We start from the raw sequence: 21,249 nt of genomic DNA, 5'->3' as shown, positions 1-21,249 counted from the left end.
GCTGGAACAGATGAACCTGTCCTGGGGAGAGGCGCAACATGCTGCCAGGGATCGGATGCAATGGAGAGCGCTCATTGAAGCCTTATGTCCCATAGGGGACGAAGAGGAGTAAGTAAGTAAGTAAGCTTTAGAGCAACTTAATGCAAGTGGATGGGAGGAGAACTCGGGTGCCGTCTCTATTCATATATACTCTAAGACTGAGACCAGAGCCATAGAGTAATGGTTGAGACGAAGCAGTGAAAGGTCCTGAAAGATACATAACGTCAGTCTTACCCAATACCCAATCTTTCTGTTGTATAAACACAAGGCTGCTGTACGTTATACCTCATACTTTAAATGCTTAGTATGAGGTATAGTACAGCAGCCTTGTGCGATGTTCTGGGCATCTTTGTAAAGTTAGTGTGTAGGTAAAAGAGTAACGTTTGAGCAGACTAACATCAGTCACTCTACCATTCAATGTAGTAGAACAGTGGTTCTCAACGTTTTTGGCTGGGGACCCCCGGAAATGCTTTGGCCATGTCTCGCAACCCCCGCCCCCCTCCCCACCCCCAATACAAACTGACTGCAAAAATAACCTTAATAATAGAGAAGATATAATCATAAATGAATACTGAAACCAGATATAATCATTAAGGAACGTTTATGCATGTACTATGTGTACTATGTAAACTCTTCATTTCCATTTTTCCAGCCATTCAGTTGCACAAAAAATAATAATTTGGGGACCCCCCAAAATAATTTGGCGACCCCCCGAGGGGTCACGAACCACAGGTTGAGAACCCCTGTAGTAGAAGACCTGCGAGTTTACACCGCAGATATGTCGTCTCCGCCTTTATTGATAGGATATAGTGAATATAGACAGGAAACAGGGAGAGAGACTGGGAATGACACGCAGCAGAGGTCCTTGGGATTGGCACTCGAGCTCGCGACACGCTGTCAGGCATGCGCCTAGCTATGTGGTATGCGCCTGGACCGCTAGGACATCGGGCGCCCCAACTCCTACAGTATATTTAAGCAATATTACACGAGAGGGGGTGGTTTAACGTCATTAATGCACGCCTGCGATGCTGCATGAACGAGCCCGCAGGGCGAGTTCCGAAAGCAACGCAGAAGTGCATTAATGACGTTAAACCACCCCCTCTCGTGTAATATTGCAATTATACAACAGTTACCCTTAAAACTAAGAAAATCGCTGAAAAAACATATTTCTTTAATGACAGATGTAGTCACTAGCCTAGCCACCGAGTTTGCTGCGCTCTGGGAAAACAGAGCAGCTGAATTCTTTGTTTTGATTAGGTGTGGAGTGGTGCTCGTTTGAACCACGACTAGAAGGCTGTTTCAACCAATCAGATCGCTTCCTCGAAACGACCTGTTGTATATTACCTGATGACCAGGTCATGGTCTTTGATCAGAGAGTACAGGTGTTTCTCCTGGCTGGTGACGTCACACATTACAGGGATGGTGTTGGGGTATTTGGCCGCCAGCTCCTCCGCCTGGTTCAACAACATCGACGCTGTAAAACACACAGATAGAATAGAATATTTAATTGGCAGTTTAAAAAAAAAGAATCCGAACAATGTCACCATTTTTTATAAAACACCAAAGCCGAAACATGTTTCACCTTGAGAAGGAGAAGAGGAGTGGGCTATCCGGGATAGGGATCTAACTATGACCAGTTACAATGTTTGTTGAGATGAAGCCTTGACTTAAAATCATTTGAACCCATTTAGACCTGATGCAACCTATATGTTGTTTAAGCTTTGAATCCGGATGCTACCTCTGTGTCTCATTAGTTATTGCTATACCAACAAAAAATAACAATAATTTTTGAATAATAATTTCAAGGTTTTCAGAAACCTTAGGTTAGGTTTTAGAAAGCGTTTTTAGAATCGGCCTCAGGTCTAAATGAGGTAAGAAAAAATCTAGGGAATGTATGGGTTTCCGGACTGCAGGGAGGGCATTCCACTTTGTAATGGCTGTGTAATAAAACAATGTTTCCTCTTCGGACCATTCTGAACCTGGGGGGGGACAAGATCATATGAACTTCCCCTGGTTGAGTACCTGTGAGCACCCCTCACTCTGGGCAGGCAATTAAACAAGAATTTGGGAACTGAACAGACTAGAATACTAAAGAATGAGTTGGAAACACAATCCATCAACTCACATTATTCACTTACATTCCAAATGTACTGTAGTACAGTATGGATTAAAGAAAATAAATAAAATCTCACAACTTAAAAATGTTGTTAGTCCTAACAGTATGTTTTAACAGCGGGCGAGCATCGGCCGACACATCGCCCAAACGCCCATTATCGCTTGAGCCCCTGCCCTTTTGACCCTGCCCTTACTGTCACAGCAAGATTCATCCACCATTCAAGCCACCATCCCAAGGGCTGTTAAGAGTTCCATGTTGTAGCAAGTACTATACAGTAAGTACATATTAGTGTATTAGTACATATTAGTATATTACGGGTGGAAAATAGCAGATCTACAATCTACATACAAGCTCGCAATGCATTGTGAGATTGTAGAGCGGCTATTTTCACTCATTAGCTTGACGAGAAAACATGTTGAGAATTTGGAGGTAAAAAGGTTTCTTCCCGACAACAACGATTGTGGTATATTACAGAACAATAATAAGCCTTAAATCAACCATTTACCATTCACCAACAACATTACGTGAATCCAACAGTAAGAACTCACCAACAGTGACCTGAGTCCCTTCATCTCGAGTCAGGTACTCGATGACGGGGCCAGACACGTATCCTGAACCAAGGAGGAGGACTCGCTTCATCCCAGCTTTCTTCAGGATCTGATCTTTTTCCCTGGGAGGACAAGTACACGATGTAAACAGTGTTGGAACCACTCCTGAATTGTTGTTGTTTTTTTCCCCGTTTTTTTTAACCCCACGATTTTTGTAACCCATTTTTCCACCCAGTGTCAATTATCTAATGTAATCCTGGGTTCTACACTCCCTCCGCCAACCTGGGGAGAGCAACGGACTGGCCTCATGCTTCCTTCAATGCATGAGTGTCCAAGCCGCTTCTTTTCACCTGACAAGTAGTAGGATGTAGCGCGTGGAAGGAACACGTTATTCCAACCAGTTATTTTCCCCTCCATCAGGCGACCCGGCTGGCCAGGGGGAGGCAGTTTAGAGACCAGGATTACTCTATGTTTTTTGTGAGGGTAGTCAGGGGGACACGGGGAGAACATTCCACACAGAGAGGCCCTTTCGCCAACCCCACCTAGGGTATGGGCACTGATGACGTGGAGGAGAGAACACGCCCCCAGCGCCCACAGCCACCCCAGAGAGAATCGAACCCAGGACCTTCTAGCTGTGAGGCGACATCGCCACCGACTGCACCACTGTGCCCCCATTAAAATCGTAATCAACCCATTAAAACCGGGAGTACTCGTTTTTTTTTTCGTACTGCGACATATCAAATTATCGTTTTTTTTAGGATTTAGAACAGTGGTTCTCACAAATAGCAGATACACAATCTGTTCGTACATCTGCTATTTGTGAACATATTTGAAAAAGTGTTTGAATAATTTAGTTTTTCTTTGACAACTACTGGTATTTGTAGAATTGGCCTCAGGTAATAATGGGTAAAAAAAAAAAAAAAAAGTTCACCAGTATACAGATAACATTTTGCACATTTATGTTTAGAATTGTCAACCATTTTGATAATTCTATTAATAAATAAAAGGTTGAAGAAAAGACAATACAATTAAAAAAACAATGAGTGATATTATATGATCATGAACAAACACAGGAGACTGGTTTTACAAGCAGGAAGTGGAGGGGAGGATGCCATGGAAATAATGAATCAATTCACGTCATTTGAATTAGAGGTGCAACAGTTAAACTAATTTGAAATTTTCAAAAATAGCCAAAATATCAGATCTACAAACAACATTGCATTGTTCATTACGTTGTGAGCTTGCGCAGGGCGCAAGTGGTTCAGACTAATTGATTTCCTCAAAAGAAAATCTAAAATATTTAGAATAATTGCTGGGGAAATAATCAATTGTTGCAGAACTTGCAGCCCTAATTTGAATATTCTCAATAATAGTGATGATTTACTCTGAGACATACCATCATGCAAGATCATAATGATAGGGAAATGGATATACAAATGAATTCATTAAAATTAGAGCTACACTGAAGCTGTTGGATTCGTAAGAAAAAGTAAATAAATGTTGCATTCTAGGGAGAGTATCCCAACTTAAGACTGTAAGAGCCCCTAATATAAATAAATCCCACCTCTAAAGTCAGGCCACTTGCTTGGTCATATTTAATATGCCCCAGTACACCCCCCTCCCTCACAAATCCCCAAGGAGTCATTCATTTGGGTGTAATCATTAACCTCGTCCTAATTGGATGCGACACTACACGTGCGTAAGCCACAACAGGACTGGCATGAGGTCCGTTTATCCACCGCAGAAGGCTTGCTTCCTTAATTAAAAACAATGGTGACAGGGGCCACTGTGCAAGGTTTTTACCCCAAGTTTTCATATCTTAAGGAACCAAACTCAAACAAAGGGATTAAGATTGTGAGGCATCATGGCTTGTCTGGAGAAATGATACTCATTCTTACAAGTGGCCTAAATAACAGCAAATAGAAAGCGTGGCCGGAGCGACATTTTCAAACGCGAGGGATTATAAGCCACTTCCAGTTCAACTGCACCCTTGTTTCCAAATTGATCCTTCTTAGTAACAACTGTGATATTGGGTAGGTCGGTCCAGTTTGCAGTCAAAAGGATAAGGATTAGAAACCGTTCAAGTGAATCTATTTCAGCAGTGAGTGTTCAGAATGACTTAAGCCATAATTATTTACATGCAATGTATCGAAAGCAAAGCCTAAATATTATTATAATTATATTGTATACATTATAATATTTGACGTAAACAGGAATGAATCAAATCCTTTTTATATGCCATATTATTACTACTGCTTCGAAAGGATTAGAAAGAAACATTTTCCTAGCAATATATTGTACTCAAATCAACATAATTTCAGGAAAGAATGGTACAAAATGAATCACTGAAGGGGAAACGAAAAATCTGGCAAATGAATATTGATGGATAAAATAGTAACAAAAAGCTCAACAGATGGCGTTGTCATTTGAGGACAAAAACTAAATGCAGAGGAGGCGTGAAAAGGAAGGGCTGATTTCATTGACATGGTGATAATAAAAGATGTACCCCTTATAGTAATAGGGTAAAGTCCTTCGTCTGCTAGGGTGGAGGTGGCACGCTAGCCATGCAAGGTGTTAGGGCAGAGGAAGGTTGGCACACCCAGCACACCACGAAAACACTGTGCAGGAACAATGACAAAGTGTTAGAATTATACCCGGGAAATCCTGGCACCTGGAAAAATGTTGTACACTGCCTTTTACGCACGTTACACCTGGCATCCCTAGTTTGGGCCTTTTTCTTCCTTTTGTTAAATTGTCAGAAATATTAGAAAGAAATTGTGGAACTTTCAAAAACTTTTCGTTATTCATTCGTTTTACATTCCCTGGACATGAAAACCGTATCATGATTGGTCACAAAAGGAAGACAGCTTCCGGTGGAAGTTCCTAATAAAGTCCCGCCCGGAAGCCATAATTCTTTACCAGGCTTTCCCCCTCTTGACACGAGAAAAGGATGGGAACGAAGTTAGGGCTTAAGCACTTAAACCTGTGTCGTCATTTGTGGGGAAGGCTTTCACAGAAAATAGCAGATCGAAAATAGCAGATCAACAAGCTGTAGATTGGCTATTTTCAAATAGTCAATGTTTAAATAGGGCTGAAATGGTTACTGTATGTTTTGTAATAATAATCAACATCTACAAAGTTAACTAGAAACAAAAGTTTTCAAATAATTGTAGTGGGGTACAATATTTGCCTCTCGGGCACTGGCAACTAGTACGGCTTGGTGCAGCAAGTCCTGCGGGAAGGGAAGTACTGGGAGCTGATGGTAGGTGTGGCGCTCCACCTCAGCAATCCATCTTCCAGAGGTCTAACGCATTGTAACAGGGATAGACTCCATCTCCCAGGGGTCTAGCGCATTGTAACAGGGATAGACTCCATCTCCCAGGGGTCTAGCGCATTGTAACAGGGATAGACTCCGTCTCCCAGGGGTCTAGCACATTGTAACAGGGATAGACTCCATCTCCCAGGGGTCTAGCGCATTGTAACAGGGATAGACTCCATCTCCCAGGGGTCTAGCGCATTGTAACAGGGATAGACTCCATCTCCCAGGGGTCTAGCGCATTGTAACAGGGATAGACTCCATCTCCAAGGGGTCTAACGCATTGTAACAGGGATAGACTCCATCTCCCAGGGGTCTAGTGCATTGTAACAGGGATAGACTCCATCTCCCAGGGGTCTAGCGCATTGTAACAGGGATAGACTCCCACGTGTTATCGGCTGATACCGACAATAAGCCACTCCCGACCTACTTCTTCTTTATCCGAGGTCAGATATCTGTATTGTTGTTTTCTGTTGGGTATTAAGCATATCACTAGTCTTTGATTAGGAGTTAAAAACCTAGTGAAATGAAAAATACGTTTTCTTTTAGACCATATCCGTGATCATCGTATGGGCATGCCTAACAATGGATGCCAAAACAATGGGGAAATGTAATTTTTTGTGTATCTTGTGTATCTCAAAATTCCATAAAAAGGACAATTTAAATTACTTCCTTTGAGCGAAAACGTGCTGCGTGATGACATGTAGAGGCTCGCATGCATAAAAATTAATCTTGATTTAATTCAATGCTCAATGTTAAACGCCAGCTGCATCGGGTTTCCTCGTGCTAAAATGCAGGGGCCCGCCTGCAGTTCCAGCTATGACCACTACGTCTCGCGGCTTCAGCGTTGGCCAGCCTTTCTGGGGGCTTGGTGCGTGCATGGGTTGTGCATGAGACGGAGCTACGCCCCATAGCCTGGAGGGATGAGACGTTCTGATTGGTTCAAACACACAGCTTTCCTTTTCAGAGTGACACTTCAAAATAAAATGCCTGTATTTTTCATTTCACTAGGTCTTTAAGGGTCCAACCTGAGGTATACGTGTGTGCTCTGGATTAAGAGCGTCTGCTAAATGCCTAAATTGTAAATTGTAAATTGTGTGTGTGTGTGTGTGTGTGTGTGTGTGTGTGTGTGTGTGTGTGTGTGTGTGTGTGTGTGTGTGTGTGTGTGTGTGTGTGTGTGTGTGTGTGTGTGTGTCTCAACTAGTCAATAAATGACTGACATTTTGGCCTTTTAAACTGTTATTGACTGGTTGTTTGGGGACTGGAAAAGGAGAGAGTCCTGTTGCACCTTAGGTTCCCCCTAGGCCAGGGCACACTAGTATAGAACCCTGAGGGACTCCAGGTTTAAGTGGTTTAAGTGTCTAACCTAGAGTGGAATAGTGCTGCTCTGGCTAGTTGGAGGACACGACAACACTTAGAGATTGAAATGCATCAGCGTTATTTGCTTAGAGAGTCTACTCTCTACAAATAATGCTGACGTGGCTAGTGGAACGGGGGGATAAAGGTGCAAATACAGCCAGTAAAATATTGCTATGCAGTGTGATTCGCTAGAAGCAGCCATATTAACAGTAGCTACAAAATGGCTATACAAACTATAACAAAAATGTTACCTTTCACGTATTCTTTAGAAATGTGTCATCTTTAGATTGGTTGCATAACCTCGTTGGTGGAGCAGGCACACACACACACATGGCCAAGTAATTTTTGTAACATTATTCTTAAAGATTAGTTACAAAGATATAAATAAAGCACATCATCCAAATTCGGCACAGAGGCAAAATCATAGAGAGAAGAATGGCTAGCAACTCACATTTGACGCTACAAAGACTTTATTCAAAACAGCAGCAGGTTTCTGTTTTGAATAGTCTTTAGAGAGTTCAAAGTGAGTGGTGACTGTGAGCCATTCTTCTCTCTGAATCACAAGTATTACCTTCTTTCCCGAAGCTTCTCAATGTATTCAAACTTTGGTGTGAGCTTTCCGTTCGAAGTGATGACAGCCTATTGACAAAAAATATATATATGTTTATTTTTTTCTTCTTTTTTAAAAATTACTTGCATTTAAAGGACAACTTTGGTTCATGTTTTAGGTTAGAGAAAGTAAAAGATAAGTGTTACATTTGTTTTCATTTGCTGCTTTCTTTTGTTTTAGCGATTTTAGCTATTTTTGACAGGGGGGGGGGCGGGGGCATTTGAACAGGTGGCTAAATATGTCATTTTGTTTTACAAAATTTGACTGGGATTTATTTATTGTTATTTACTACTTGTCCTACTAAACCCCAGGAAATTATATTTGGCCACAAAAGATCACAGGATCTACTGAATGTGAAGGAGGATATTAGGGGATGCCATACTCTGTGTCGTAGGCTCAATATGTCCATTTGTCACCTCCCCCTTCACATTCAGTAGATCCCGTGATCTTTTGTTGCCAGATGTAATTTCCTGGGGTATAGTAGGACTATAGTAAATAATAATAAAGAAATCGCCGTAAAAGTTTGTAAAGAACCGCAAAACCCCCCAAAAAAAAGACTTATTTAGCCACTTGTTCGAATGCCCCTTGGTTGGAAAAAAAAGTCCTTTAAAAACGTACTTACGTCTCTGACTTGGGGACTGAAATCCTCTTCTTCTAGGGGCCTGGTAGCATCAGAGGGCAGCTGTTGAATACAGTCAGAATTATATATGAACTAGAGTTGTATTTTACCGTTTAAGCAGGGGGGCCTATCTTTCGGTGGTTTTGGCAAACAATCGTGTTCACATTCACAAGTCGTTGTAAGACTCTCCCTTAGCAAACAGTAAACATACACAGACTCATTACAATAGTTTTGCATTGATTCGCCAGATCGTTGGTTACTGTTCAGATCTTCTCTCTTCTCAGTGTAGTTTTTTGTCAAACTGAAACTCAAATGTAAAAAAAAAAAAGGAAATATCAAAGTGTTACATCATAACATTGTTCTCAAAGACTCAAATCATGTACAGCATTGTATATAGGTAAATATGTAAACATGGACTGTATACATACGCAATATGAACTGAGATATGTCTTGAGTTAGAATTACCCCAGAATACAGGTACGTTAAACTAGGAGAACAAATTACCAAATTAACATTCTTACACAAACTTTAAACATCAAAACGGGGAAATACTGTACGGTATCTGTCATTTCAGATCTTAGCATTGGCTATTCAAAAATAATAATTTTTTAATCTTGAAAGTGTTTGAAAAATCTTGAATAATTTTCAATTACATAAAAGTTCAAAACCCACTGATTTTAGAAAGCATTTGTAGAATCGGCCTCAGGTATATATTCAAAGATTTCCGCCACATTTTCACGATTTTTCAAAAATAGCAGACCTACATGCTCGTAGCGCGCCACTCGGTGGCGCGCTATGAGCTTACAGTGTAGACACGATGAAATTCTAATCATGAGGCCAGGTTGAGCTGAAGAAGAAACCTTTCACTGAGCTCACACTGATACTAAATAGAACTGCTGACCGGCTGTCACACCACTATAATGTCATGTGATTATACTGTATCAGCCAAAAGAATGAACGCTTGGCATCTACAGGTATATAGGGGGGGGGGGGGAAACACCATATCACAATATTACCATACCCGACCTGTATATATGCGGTTTTGCAAAGTCCATTTAACCCATTTAGGCCTGACGTCGAAATAAAAAAAAGGTCTTCTGAAAGAATATATATTCAAAGATTTGTGCTGCATTTTCACGATTTTTCAAAAATAGCAGACCTACAAGCTCGTAGCGCGCCACTCGGTGGCGCGCTATGAGCTTGTAGATCTGCTAATTTTCAATAGCTAAAGTATAACATAATGCTTAGTTAAAACACCAAAAGGGGTTCCCGTTCAGTTAACCCATGTTAATGTATTTAACTTCTAATCTATCTATAAATGCACCACATCTGTGTTTACGTACAGTATGAATGTCTGTAATCCACATAACTCGAGAACCGTTCGCCCCACCGACTTTTTAATACCCCTTTACAAGGTGTTTTTTTATTTTAATATTCTATTGTAGTTTGTGTGTTTTACATTCTAGTCTTGCTTTTGTGGACTATGGACTGCGGATTATGGATATCTTGTGTTTTGTTTTGTTTTATTTTGTCAATCTCCATTGGAGAGCACTTTGGGTCAACTCAGGTTGTTTTTTAATTGTGCAATTGTCAGGTGAGGTGACTCATTGCTTTGGTGAATCTGGATGTGCATTACGCTGAAGCACGAATCAAAGTGCATTTGGCTGTAGTAAGCCTTGCCGAGTGATGTGGCCCATCTCCTGTTTCTGTAGCGTGAGGCAGCATGATGTACAAAGTGCATTACCTGGATATGGTATGACACTAGCACGTCACAGGGACCCCCTGACCTCCCAATCTCAAGGCGGACACTAACTACAAGGCCACTGAGCAAGCATTTTGCTGTATGTAGCGGGAAATGCAGGCAATGTCCGTCTTCTTGTTAAATAAACAGGACATCTGCTAACTAATTTACTGTTGCGACATAAAGTCGCTGTAAAACATTGAACTGTGTGGAAATATTTCCAACAGAGAGCTGTAATCCCAAAACACAGCACTATCAAAACACCTTACCTCCCGACCTGTGTCTTACCATCTCCCATATGTACGGGAACAGGCGATCTCCAAAGTACTCTGTGGCTTCGATGGGAAGCTGTGCAGGTAAGTTATCAATAGAGCACATGAGGATTCCATTGCCCTCCACGCTGCCACGGGGGGGAGAAACAGGAACATGTTGAAGGAACAGCCATGGTTTGTTATGCGTATCCATTATGTACAGGAAATAAAGACATTGTTTTGTGCTCAGATTGCAGTAGTACTGTAGATTCTTTAGGAGTGGTGCAACCACTCCCTTACGGAGCTATGTGTGTGGGTGGCTGGCTGGGTGGGTGGGTGTCTGAGCACGAAAACAGCATGGTTGTTTTTCACCACCTGTGCGCAACCTAACACACACGCACATATTAACTATATATATGGTGATTTCGGGTGTGCCAGCACAGTACAGTACAGTACAGTAGAGGGTACAGTAGAGAGACCCCCACACGGTAACTCTGTCATTTCTCAACCGTTTCGGACGCGGGGTGGCTCGCCGGAAACGGGCCGGCACCCTGGGTGCCCCTCGGGGACCCCCACACGAAGTTGCACCACTCACTTCACACGGGTGTGATTTTTTGTCTTGAGAATTTGAGAAACACTGCTGTACAGTAGATCATGAAACGTAGTTGAGCAAAAAACAAATAAAAAGAGTATAGAGCAGAGTAGTCTAACTCACTGTGTGTGTGTGTGTGTGTGTGTGTGTGTGTGTGTGTGTGTGTGTGTGTGTGTGTGTGTGTGTGTGTGTGTGTGTGTGCCTACCTGTCGTGGTCGATGTGCTGGTCGGCGTCATATATACAGAAAGGCCTGTCTATGGTGGTGCACTCGGTCATGAACTCGATAGAGCCCCCCATATCTGCAGAGATGTCACAAATGGCCACCAGTCTGGGAAGAGACAGAGGTGGGGAGAGGAGGAGGGTGGTCGGCAAGGTTATCTTATCCGCTCTGGAGGTCAAAGCTATAGTCGACTGAGCCATCATACATAGAGACAGTACACACAGTTGAAGATAAGACCTGACACCTGACCTGTGGTCACCGTCATATGCCTTCAGGCCCCAGCGATGCTTTTGGGCAACAAAATATATTTTTCCTGTTCTTTTTTCACCTAAACATCATCATTGATGTACATTGTTTAGTCTTACAATGCCATTGGTCATATTTGCATATAAAAAAAGGCAGAAATTCACACAACTTCAAAATCTCTGGACTGACCTTTAACCTTTAACACTGAAAAAAGTAAGTAAAATGCCTGTAATATTATATTTTTGTGTGATCATTAGAATGTCTAGAACATGTTTTATTTATTATTGTGAAAGATATCCCACAAATGTAAAGTTTTAATTTATTATTATTATTTTAATAATTATTATAAACGTGCATAAACTTTTTTTTTTAAACATATTTTCCTCTGCTAAGTACTTGTAGTACAAAGTAGTAGTAAGGTTGAAATCTCTTTTTTGCAAGTAGAAATATATCCGGGCTTTGAAGGGCTGTAAAGGCTCATTCATAGTATGGATTTTCGGTGGTGAGGTGACCACCGAACTACAACATGACGTCACGAGCCACGGTGAAGAGCAAACCACCGCCACCGCCCCAGCCCTTCTCTCTGTTTTTACTCAACTCCGGTGGTCAGCTCACCACCGGAGTGGTGGTCACCTCACCACCGAAAATCCAGACTATGAATGAGCCTACTACATTGAGTTGAGAACCAATTTAGGCCTGACATCGAAATTTAAAAAATATCTTCTAAATCATTACAGTATTCTGAAATACCTATGTTTCTATATCAGTGGTGCTCAATATTTCATGTCAAGGATTATATGTAATAGGCCGCCGACCCCCATATGTTGTTCCAGGGACACCCCCAGAAGCAAAGATTTGAGTTAAAAACGTTGACTCTGTAACAATATATCTTCAAAGATTTGCGCCACAATTTCACGATTTTTCAAAAATAGCAGATCTACAAGCTCGTAGCGCGGCACCGAGTGCCGCGCTATGAGCTTGTAGATCTGCCATTTTGTTTAGTTTAACATAAACACCAAAAGGTGTTCCCGCCCAGAATGGGTTATGGTTAATGGAGGAGGGGTCTTACTTGTGTGGTAGCCCGGGGCAACCGTCGTCACGACCATCCCATGAGGATTTCCGGATCAGTTTCTGTGCGTCCAGGCGGCGGAGGAGTCGAGGCGTGTGAGGATCCCAATAGATGCCATTGATGAGGCATGTTGTATATGGTGCCACCTAGAAGAAGAATAAGTTAACATTAGTAACAATATACACTTTATATTTGAATATTCCTTTTTGAAACCTTACATGCTCTGTCTGTTTGCTTCATGGTTACATGTCGAAATGGCTCTTTCTTTAAAATTGTGGATATTCTTTTCTCTCTCTGTTTTTCTTCCCTCCCATTTTGACTCAGGACAGTGTAATTTCATCTCATGTCACGTGCAATGACAGTAAATTAATTGAGTTGAACTGAATTGACGAAGCCAATGATTTCATTAAAAGGCTCTTTTTCACAGGAGGGTGTATATTCTAGCTTTAGTGATGATTGATTGATTCATTGACTAATATAAAGTATTAGTATTATTGTATTATAAAAAAGTAGAGATGTGAACAGCACGTGGTCGTAGTACAGGTAAGGTTACAGGTTATGTTAAAGGATAACACAAACAAAATCCCGGGGACGTGTTGTTTCCATTGTGGTCCTATGTATTCAATTCATCAACATAGCATACAAAATGTACCTCCCTCTGATATATGATTTTTCAGGCTAAAGAAACCAGTGTTACACATGCTTTAAAGGTATATTCAGTGATTTTACTTAATTCAAATATCACTTATTTTTTATTTTTTTCTGGATAATCCTCCCTACTATAGAGTGTGCTGACCATATAAGGAGTTCCTCCCTGTCCCCCGTGAGCCCCTGGGGTCAAAAAACCCTAGTTTCAGTTTTGGTGGCGGGTGGCAAAACCGTCATCCAATCAGGATGAGTGGGGCCTTCCTCCAATCATGATCGAGTGGGGGCGGGCCTTGGTGCACGTGCTGTTGGTCTGTTGCACTTCCCCCCCACTGTAGAGCGTGCATGTGCACATTTTGTTACCAGGGCGGACTGGGTGGTTTTCCAAATCACCCAAATCACTGAATGCTCCTTTAATGGATTGTGTCAGGGGCAGCAGGGCATTCCACATTTTCCCATGTTTGTTCAAAATGTGGATAGTACCAGATCACGGCCACTTCCTCTAGTGTTGTGGCTGTCACTCACCTTGTTTGATGATTTAGATTAACACATCATTTTTGGCTCGGGTGGGTCATGCATTGTTTTACAACGCAAGCCACATAGCAACCACATTCCCCCCCTCCTCCAACTGGGGAGGACAGAGCTATGATGCAGCCACTTAGTCCGATGATGGGTACCGAGGGGTAGGAAGGTTGGGAGGGAAACACTCACGGTGGTCCTGAAGTTGGAGGTGTACAGCTCCGGGTGGTATTCATACTCTAGCGGGTCATAGAAGCCGTCGCTCTTCCTCACGAGGTGATGATGACGACTCAGGACTGTGGCGTACACTTTAGTCATGTCTGGCAGAAGTTAACAAACAGAATATTCATAATATCAGCCGTTTGACTCAGCATGTGTGTGTGTGTGTGTGTGTGTGTGTGTGTGTGTGTGTGTGTGTGTGTGTGTGTGTGTGTGTGTGTGTGTGTGTGTGTGCACTATATATTGGAACATAATCATTCTGTATATGGCTTATATAATAAGCGAAAGGAATTGAATACCTCCAGTTTCAGAGACATCTTTCAACTCGTGAGGTTCGACATATTCCACGGGGAGCTCGTTGATGATGTCTTGAGCGCCCTGTGCCGCAGAGGAGACTCACATGAAGTTATGGATCATGGGCTTGATTTCCAAGCTATGTCTTAACTTTAACTCTCAATATTTTACCAATTCTTATCATAGCCCGAAGAACACTTCCACAAATGTGAAAATGCACTGTTTACGTGCCATTCATGTGGTTTAACTCCTAAATGGTTAATGACAAGAACCGACAAGATAATCTGATGAGCCAAACGATGTGATGGGTGTATGAACTGAGATTACTGTGTGGATATTTTCAGGTTGTGTTTTGCACTTTGCAACACTTACTTTGGAGACGTTGCCTGTACCAGTGAAACAAAACGTGACTGGGCCAATGGATTTGGGCACGAGTCCCATGGAGATCTCGTACCCACAGTCCCTCACTGCTTGGATGGCCTGGTAGACATTCCTGTAGTTATGAGCCATGCCAATATGCTGCGGACATTAACCAAAGATTTTTAAAAAATTAACCGTTTGTTGCAGAAATGTTTTTTTTGGGGGGGGATAAATCCCCTCCGAATTACTTACACATGATCGCAGGGGTGACGCGACATTGTAATTGGCTAGCAAAGTTTGTGGGAGGGGCCTATATATTGCGGCAACCACACTTTGCAATTTTTCAAAATTGCGACTTTTTTAGTTTAGGATTAGTTTCCTTTGGTAACATTACGGCAAAATAGGTTTCGATCAGGGGTCTTCAACAGGAGGTCCGGGACCCCTAGGCGGGTCCTCAAAATTACTAATCTAATCCTATCACAAATATTTGCGTGATAGGGTTGATTATTTTTATTTTTTTACATTAACTGCTTGAACCGTAGAATCCCTATTCTGAGGAGAACTTTAGCCAAAAATAACCGATCTACAAGCTCACAACCCCTTGTGTTGTGAGCTTGTAGATCTGCTATTTTTGACAAAGTGGTTTTGTGTATGTGGTAAAAAACAGACTAAGGTGGCTTTTAGACGAGGATGGTGTTCATAAGAAACGGAAAAATAAAGTATCGTTTGCTGGGGTCCTTTTAGACGAGAAGGGTGTTCTCAGGAGGTGAAAACGCATCAAAGTGAAACCACCTCCCAGAGTGGAAATCTTTGAGAACGCCGTTTTATCCCTTCTCCGTGTAAACAGGCAAAACGGTGAATCCGCAAAACGTATGACATCATGGCTCACGTTGGCTCGCAGCGCATATATTATTACATTGATGCATAATTATGATATAATGGAGTTCCTGAACAAGCCTCCCTCCTCGCCTACAAAGCGCTGCTCATCAGCGATGGTGAATGTAAAACCATGATGTAAATAAAATGCCTTAATTGTGATAGGTGGCAGCCGCGGCAGCAGCGTTTATGTAGCCTAATGTATTATAAAATATATAACCATCCCGTGGCGCGCTCTGCCTGCATGCTCTGGGCTGTCTGTCACCACCATCATCCTCCCTACTCCCCAGGTGATTAAACAAAAAGGAATCACCCTCCCCTATTAACCTATTAATTAACATTTACCTCAGTATTATTTATTCCTAACTTTAATCTGGTAGCGTTTTTAATATGTGAGAAAATAAAGTGACCGCAAAAATCGCGAAAAACTGTCCGCTGTGAGCCTTGAACTCACGGCCAATGGGGACAATGGTCTCGTAGTCTAACACCTAACACAGCAAGCTATGTAAGTCATTGAAAAGTGGGGGTTGAAGTGTGTACTTGTAGTGTGTGTTGTAGTGTGATTGACACAGGGAACAATGAAACTGTTGCGTGAAGGGGGAGCCGGCTCTTCTTCTTGTACATAACGTGGGTGACTGGTCTATTTGGCAGCCCGTTACCGCCACCTAGCGATATTATAGCGTTTTCATAAAGTGTGCGTTCTCGTGTAAAGGGTCAATAAAAACTGAGAACGCAACGGGACTTTGCCGTTTTATCTGGAGACCATCGTCGTCTGAAAGGGGCCTAAGTACACAGTGAAAGGTCAAGTTTACTAAGCATTGACGAGTCTCTGAAACTATCTACGAATCTGCAACGCAATTGTATTCAATAGGCATGTAGTGGGAGGGTCCCTCCCTGCTTTCTCTCTCTCTGGTGGCCTGAAGATGCATGGTTTAGATGTTAAGAAGATGATATAATTAATAGTGGTTGTGGGACCAGCATTATTTAAATCAATCAATTGAATCTCACCATAAAAGGGGTGTGGTGCCCGAGCACAAGCAGGCGCAATCCTAAACCGTGCAGGATATTAATCATTCCTGCAAATGAACAAACACACAATTATTTCAGGATTTCCCGTTAAGAAGAAGCGCCACCTTAGGACAAGTCACTGATGTTGTTCAAACTACCCAAATACAACCCCAAATTGAAATTACCCACAAGTACCACAAATTACCCATACCAAAGAGTATCCCAAATTACACAAAACAACCCAAAACTACCAAAAACATGCCAGTACACACAAATACATTTTAATTTAATTGAATGAAGGGTGGAACCCTCTTATGTCCAAAACGTACTTTTCAGGATTTAAATTCAAAAACATAAAAAATAGCAAATCCGACGAATCTGGGAACCCATCGGGAAAATAATAATAAAAAAATAAAACAGACGGGATGTCGGCCTCCGGTGGTTCTCCTTTGTTTTCATTCCTAATAACAACAACTCTACACGTTGTAATAGGAGTTACCGACTGTCTTGCGAGATTACAGATGTGCACTGACTGCAGCATGATCAAGAAGGGCGTACATTTACGAAAAACACGTTAGAATTCATATTCATTCAGATCCCCGATAGCAGCCGCTACTCCTCCTGGAATATTCCTCCAGAATATGGAGATACGAGGTTTATGCCCGACAGCACCTCAACTCAGTTCATCTTACGTGTTCACTGTAATGTCCAAGTATGTATTACCTGCAACACCGGCCCACTGTCCAAAAGCCACAATACGGTATCCATTAGGATCGACCATCTTCTCATAGTCGATAAGACGCACTTCCTAGGTGGACGAGATAAGGAAAACTGTGAGACAAGCAGTTTGTCTACAGCTCCAACAGACCTTGGCTTTCAGCCATAACATCAGCTCCAGTTGATGTCACCAGCTAAATACACACAAATCTAATCAAGTTTATCTGGTGTGGGCATGGCTCCATGTGACCACACACACTGACCAGCCTGTGATGTCATCTTTGAGGTCAGTCATTATCAGGACGTTACTGTAACACCTTTATTTTCAGCAGTAACTCGTGCTGTAAACGCATTATAGACTTACCTTTTTCAGAATGTCGTCCAGGAGTCCCATGTTTGCTTCCTGTGCTTTGATGGTGTGGGAGAAGAACGCGTAGGTTTTGCTGGAGTAGACCTTTTCTTCTGGGGGTCTTTTCACACCGATGATCAATGTGGCCTCTGAAATGTCCTCCTGAATGCTGGCACCAGCCTTCTCATAATACTGAAATACAACAAAAACATCATATAACCTTACATTAACATGTCATCAAATGCACTAATGATGCATTTGTAACGTCTTCATTCCGCATGGCAAACCATGCTAAAAGTCCACAATCTGATCAACTTTATAATAATAATGCACCTACACCAGCTCTGTGAGCCTGTTGAGATTGGTGAGCAGTATATTTCCATTTGGACCTACTTACACTGGCTCCCTAAGTAAAATAATTGATTAAAACAATTCTACTGTCGGTATATACAGCTTTAATTGGTTTTAGGGACAAAATACATTTCTGATCTTCTACGATATCATGAACCATCCAGACCTCTCAGGTAATCTGGGAAAGGCCTGCTTTCTTTCTTTCTATTTTTTAATAATTTTCATCCCATGTTTTGTAACCAATTTTTTTCACCCAGTGTTAATTATCTAATGTAATCATGGGAGCTACACTCCCTCTGCCAACCTGGGGAGAGCAATGGACTGACATCATGCTTCCTTCTATGCATGAGGAGTCCAAGATGCTTCTTTTCACCTGACAGGGGGAGTTTCCCCAGTTGGACGTGGCGTGTGAAAGGAACACGTTATTCCAACCAGTTCCTTTCCCCTCCATCAGGCGCCCCGGCTGGAAAGGCCTGATTTCTGTCCCTATAACAAAAATGTTAAAATGCTAAAATGCCGCTTCCCCACATTTGTGTTATACCTGTAGGGACAGGCCTGCTTTCTGTCCCTATAACAAAAATGTGGGGAAGCAGCATTTAGTTTTTATGCACCACATATCTGGAACAAACTCCCAGAAAACTGTTCTGCTGCCACTCTTATTTATTTTAAAAGTTTAAAACACATCTAAAGACATTTCTGTTTGCCCGTGATTGAGTTACTCTTTTCTCTTCTGCACTGTATGTTAATTTTTACTTATTTTGTTTCATGCATCCCAATGTAATTTGTGTTTCCTTTGCTTGATGCTCTATGTAAAGCACATTGAATTTCATGAAATATGATGCCTCGCCTCCTGTCTTGCGGTCATACTCTTGCCAGTGCCCTTGACAAAGGCACTGTTCTGAAGTGTTGAACCACAAACACCAAAGAGTAGCTGCCCCCAGACAACTTACTTATGGCTTACTTAATGACTTACCGGCATATGCATATCCATTTAAAGAAAACATTGTGGCCACCCACACAGGGTTCTTTCTGCTTTTACCTTCTCGTGTATGGCCCTCCGGTTGGACGGCTGGACCAGGACCTTGTGCCCGGCGTGGGTCAGCTCCTTGACGTGTCGTGGTGCCAGCGGGGCCCTCCGCTCCCACGGGTTGATGTCCTCGCGGCGGATGGCGAGGACACTCTTGTGATGCTCATAGCGTCGCTGGCTACTGAGGCAGGCCCTCGTGGTTCCCCTGCTCTGGTGACTTAGGAGTCTGAACATGACTGCTCATAGGACACAAGAGCGTGTGGGCACGCACTGCAGTTTAGCAACAGGCCGCCTCACACACATACAGTGATATTCAGGTGAACTGTACAATCACTGAGTCATTCACAGTATGTATGTGCATAATGTACGTACATGCATCACCATACAGGGAGATTGGCAGCTTGCTGCCATGTCCAGTTTGCTGAGGGAGAGTTTTACAAAGGCACCTACTCTAGGTATTGATTTGACAGGGACACTGAACTCTGTGGCGTTGGGCGGTGGGCCACTTTGTTCAGACATCAGGATTCAATGCTCTGCTGATCAATAGGTTTCAGCATCTTGCTCAAGGACACTTCGACAATCGACAAATCGACTTTGTTAATTGTGTTATCCTTTTAGCAGTGCACCATTGTATAATCATACCACATTTGCAAACTAACAATAAAGTATTCAATATTAATCAATAAATCAATACCAATCAAAAATTATAGTCTTGACTTGATCCTATAGCTAGGCTATAGTGCATAATTATGTCGTGTTATAAGTTTAGTCAACAGCACGTGCACGTACTGTGCACTGTACTGAACACGTGTTGTTTAGTAAACAACACGTGTCCCCCACAGTGCCACCCCTAAAGGACATGACAGGGGACAGACAGAGGAAAGGGGAGAGTAGGCTAGCAGAGTCCGCCACTACTAGCCTACTCTCTCCCCTATGTTTAGAAAGTTCCTGGAACTTCCTAAACATAGTGGTCAAGAAACGCGTCCAGGCAGCCGCTGAACTAGTTCGCTAATGTGACACACGGCCAGTATCATTACCGCAATACCATAGCAACCCACCTTCAACAATGCACTGCGTCCCGGTTCGGCACTCAAGACCCGGCGAAACGCACCCAAAAACACAGCTTATTGACCAGAGAGGAGTCAGTCACAGAGGTGAGAGGAGCATGGGGAAGGGGACATGGAGAGCCGAGGAGGACACACATACACACACGAACACACCTACACACACACCAGCTATTAATACCTTGCGCAGCGCACTGCGCTTTGGGTAGATCTACAGCTCATGTGCGTCAGGACAAGGCTGTCAGCTGTGTGTTTGTAAGTCGGTCAAAGGAGCGCAGCGACGTGTCGGGAGGGCCTGGGGAAAAGAGGATTTAAACCAATCCTGTTTTAGTCTGAAGGATCGGCCTCCTCCCTGCCTCCTCCTCAGTGACGTGTTGTCGCAGTATGATGATGACACGTTGGGGGACTTCCCCTTTTCTACTGTATATCTATGGACTTCACATGAATGTTTTCAATCTACAATCAAGAAATGTAATCAAAGAGATCTCTTTGATGTAATTTCGCTCCTCTGCTTCTCTCAGCTGAACAACATTACAACAAACTTGACCTTTCCAGTTTATAGGCTTACTCTATGTAGGCCTATTTATGTTTGGTTTGGGCCCATGGCTTATTCATTTATCCATCCATCCATCCAAGATCCATCCATCCATCCATCCCTTAATTCATTCACTTATTCATTGATGTATCATGTAGCCTATTAATTTTTATTAGGCCTGCCCTATCTGTGTCATTCATGTAGCCTAACTTTTTATTGTCTCCCCCAGGCCAAAGGCATGGAGAGAGAGTATATGTTCAGGGCTGGTAATATAATTTTTTTAAATGTATCCCCTACACGGGCTAGTGGCGGCCGGGTGGCCCCCACCTTCAAGTATGTGGCCGGCAGGTTAATATCGGAATAGTGATATATTATTGATTTCAGCTGTTACAATTCCAAATGGGCTACTGGTGGACTGGGGGCAACATGTGGCCCCCACCTTCACTTAATGTGTGGTTAATATCGGAATACTGATTGTTGTGATCTCTAAGTACTGGACCCTTCACAAAGTTTATTACACAAACAGGAACATATATAGTGCTGGATCATAATGACGTG

The 21,249-nt window shown here is 42.5% G+C and overlaps 1 protein-coding gene across 2 annotated transcripts in view; it reads right to left on the bottom strand.

Annotated features, from left to right (window-relative positions):
- Nucleotides 1-20,445, bottom strand: part of aass (aminoadipate-semialdehyde synthase) — a 42,528-nt gene extending 22,083 nt beyond the window's left edge. Inside the window, exons 1-15 of one of the 2 annotated variants that reach the window (XM_079501509.1) lie at nt 20,338-20,445; nt 19,105-19,328; nt 17,730-17,906; nt 17,372-17,456; nt 16,649-16,716; nt 14,777-14,923; nt 14,410-14,488; nt 14,084-14,211; nt 12,728-12,873; nt 11,398-11,520; nt 10,637-10,748; nt 8,611-8,670; nt 7,950-8,017; nt 2,704-2,825; nt 1,384-1,513 (exon numbers count right to left, since the gene is read on the bottom strand). In XM_079501509.1, coding sequence (XP_079357635.1) covers nt 1,384-1,513; nt 2,704-2,825; nt 7,950-8,017; nt 8,611-8,670; nt 10,637-10,748; nt 11,398-11,520; nt 12,728-12,873; nt 14,084-14,211; nt 14,410-14,488; nt 14,777-14,923; nt 16,649-16,716; nt 17,372-17,456; nt 17,730-17,906; nt 19,105-19,326 — 1,667 coding nt within the window. In that variant the 5' untranslated portion in view covers nt 19,327-19,328; nt 20,338-20,445. Of the gene's footprint in view, nt 1-1,383; nt 1,514-2,703; nt 2,826-7,949; nt 8,018-8,610; nt 8,671-10,636; nt 10,749-11,397; nt 11,521-12,727; nt 12,874-14,083; nt 14,212-14,409; nt 14,489-14,776; nt 14,924-16,648; nt 16,717-17,371; nt 17,457-17,729; nt 17,907-19,104; nt 19,329-20,150; nt 20,310-20,337 lie in introns of those variants that run through there. The other variant, XM_079501508.1, reaches the window with a different exon arrangement.
- Nucleotides 20,446-21,249: the final 804 nt, after the last annotated feature.

The sequence above is a fragment of the Electrona antarctica genome (genome assembly GCF_951216825.1).
Source record: "Electrona antarctica genome assembly, chromosome: 5".
NCBI classification, from domain to species: domain Eukaryota; kingdom Metazoa; phylum Chordata; class Actinopteri; order Myctophiformes; family Myctophidae; genus Electrona; species Electrona antarctica.
This window is presented reverse-complemented; position numbering and strand designations above follow the sequence as displayed.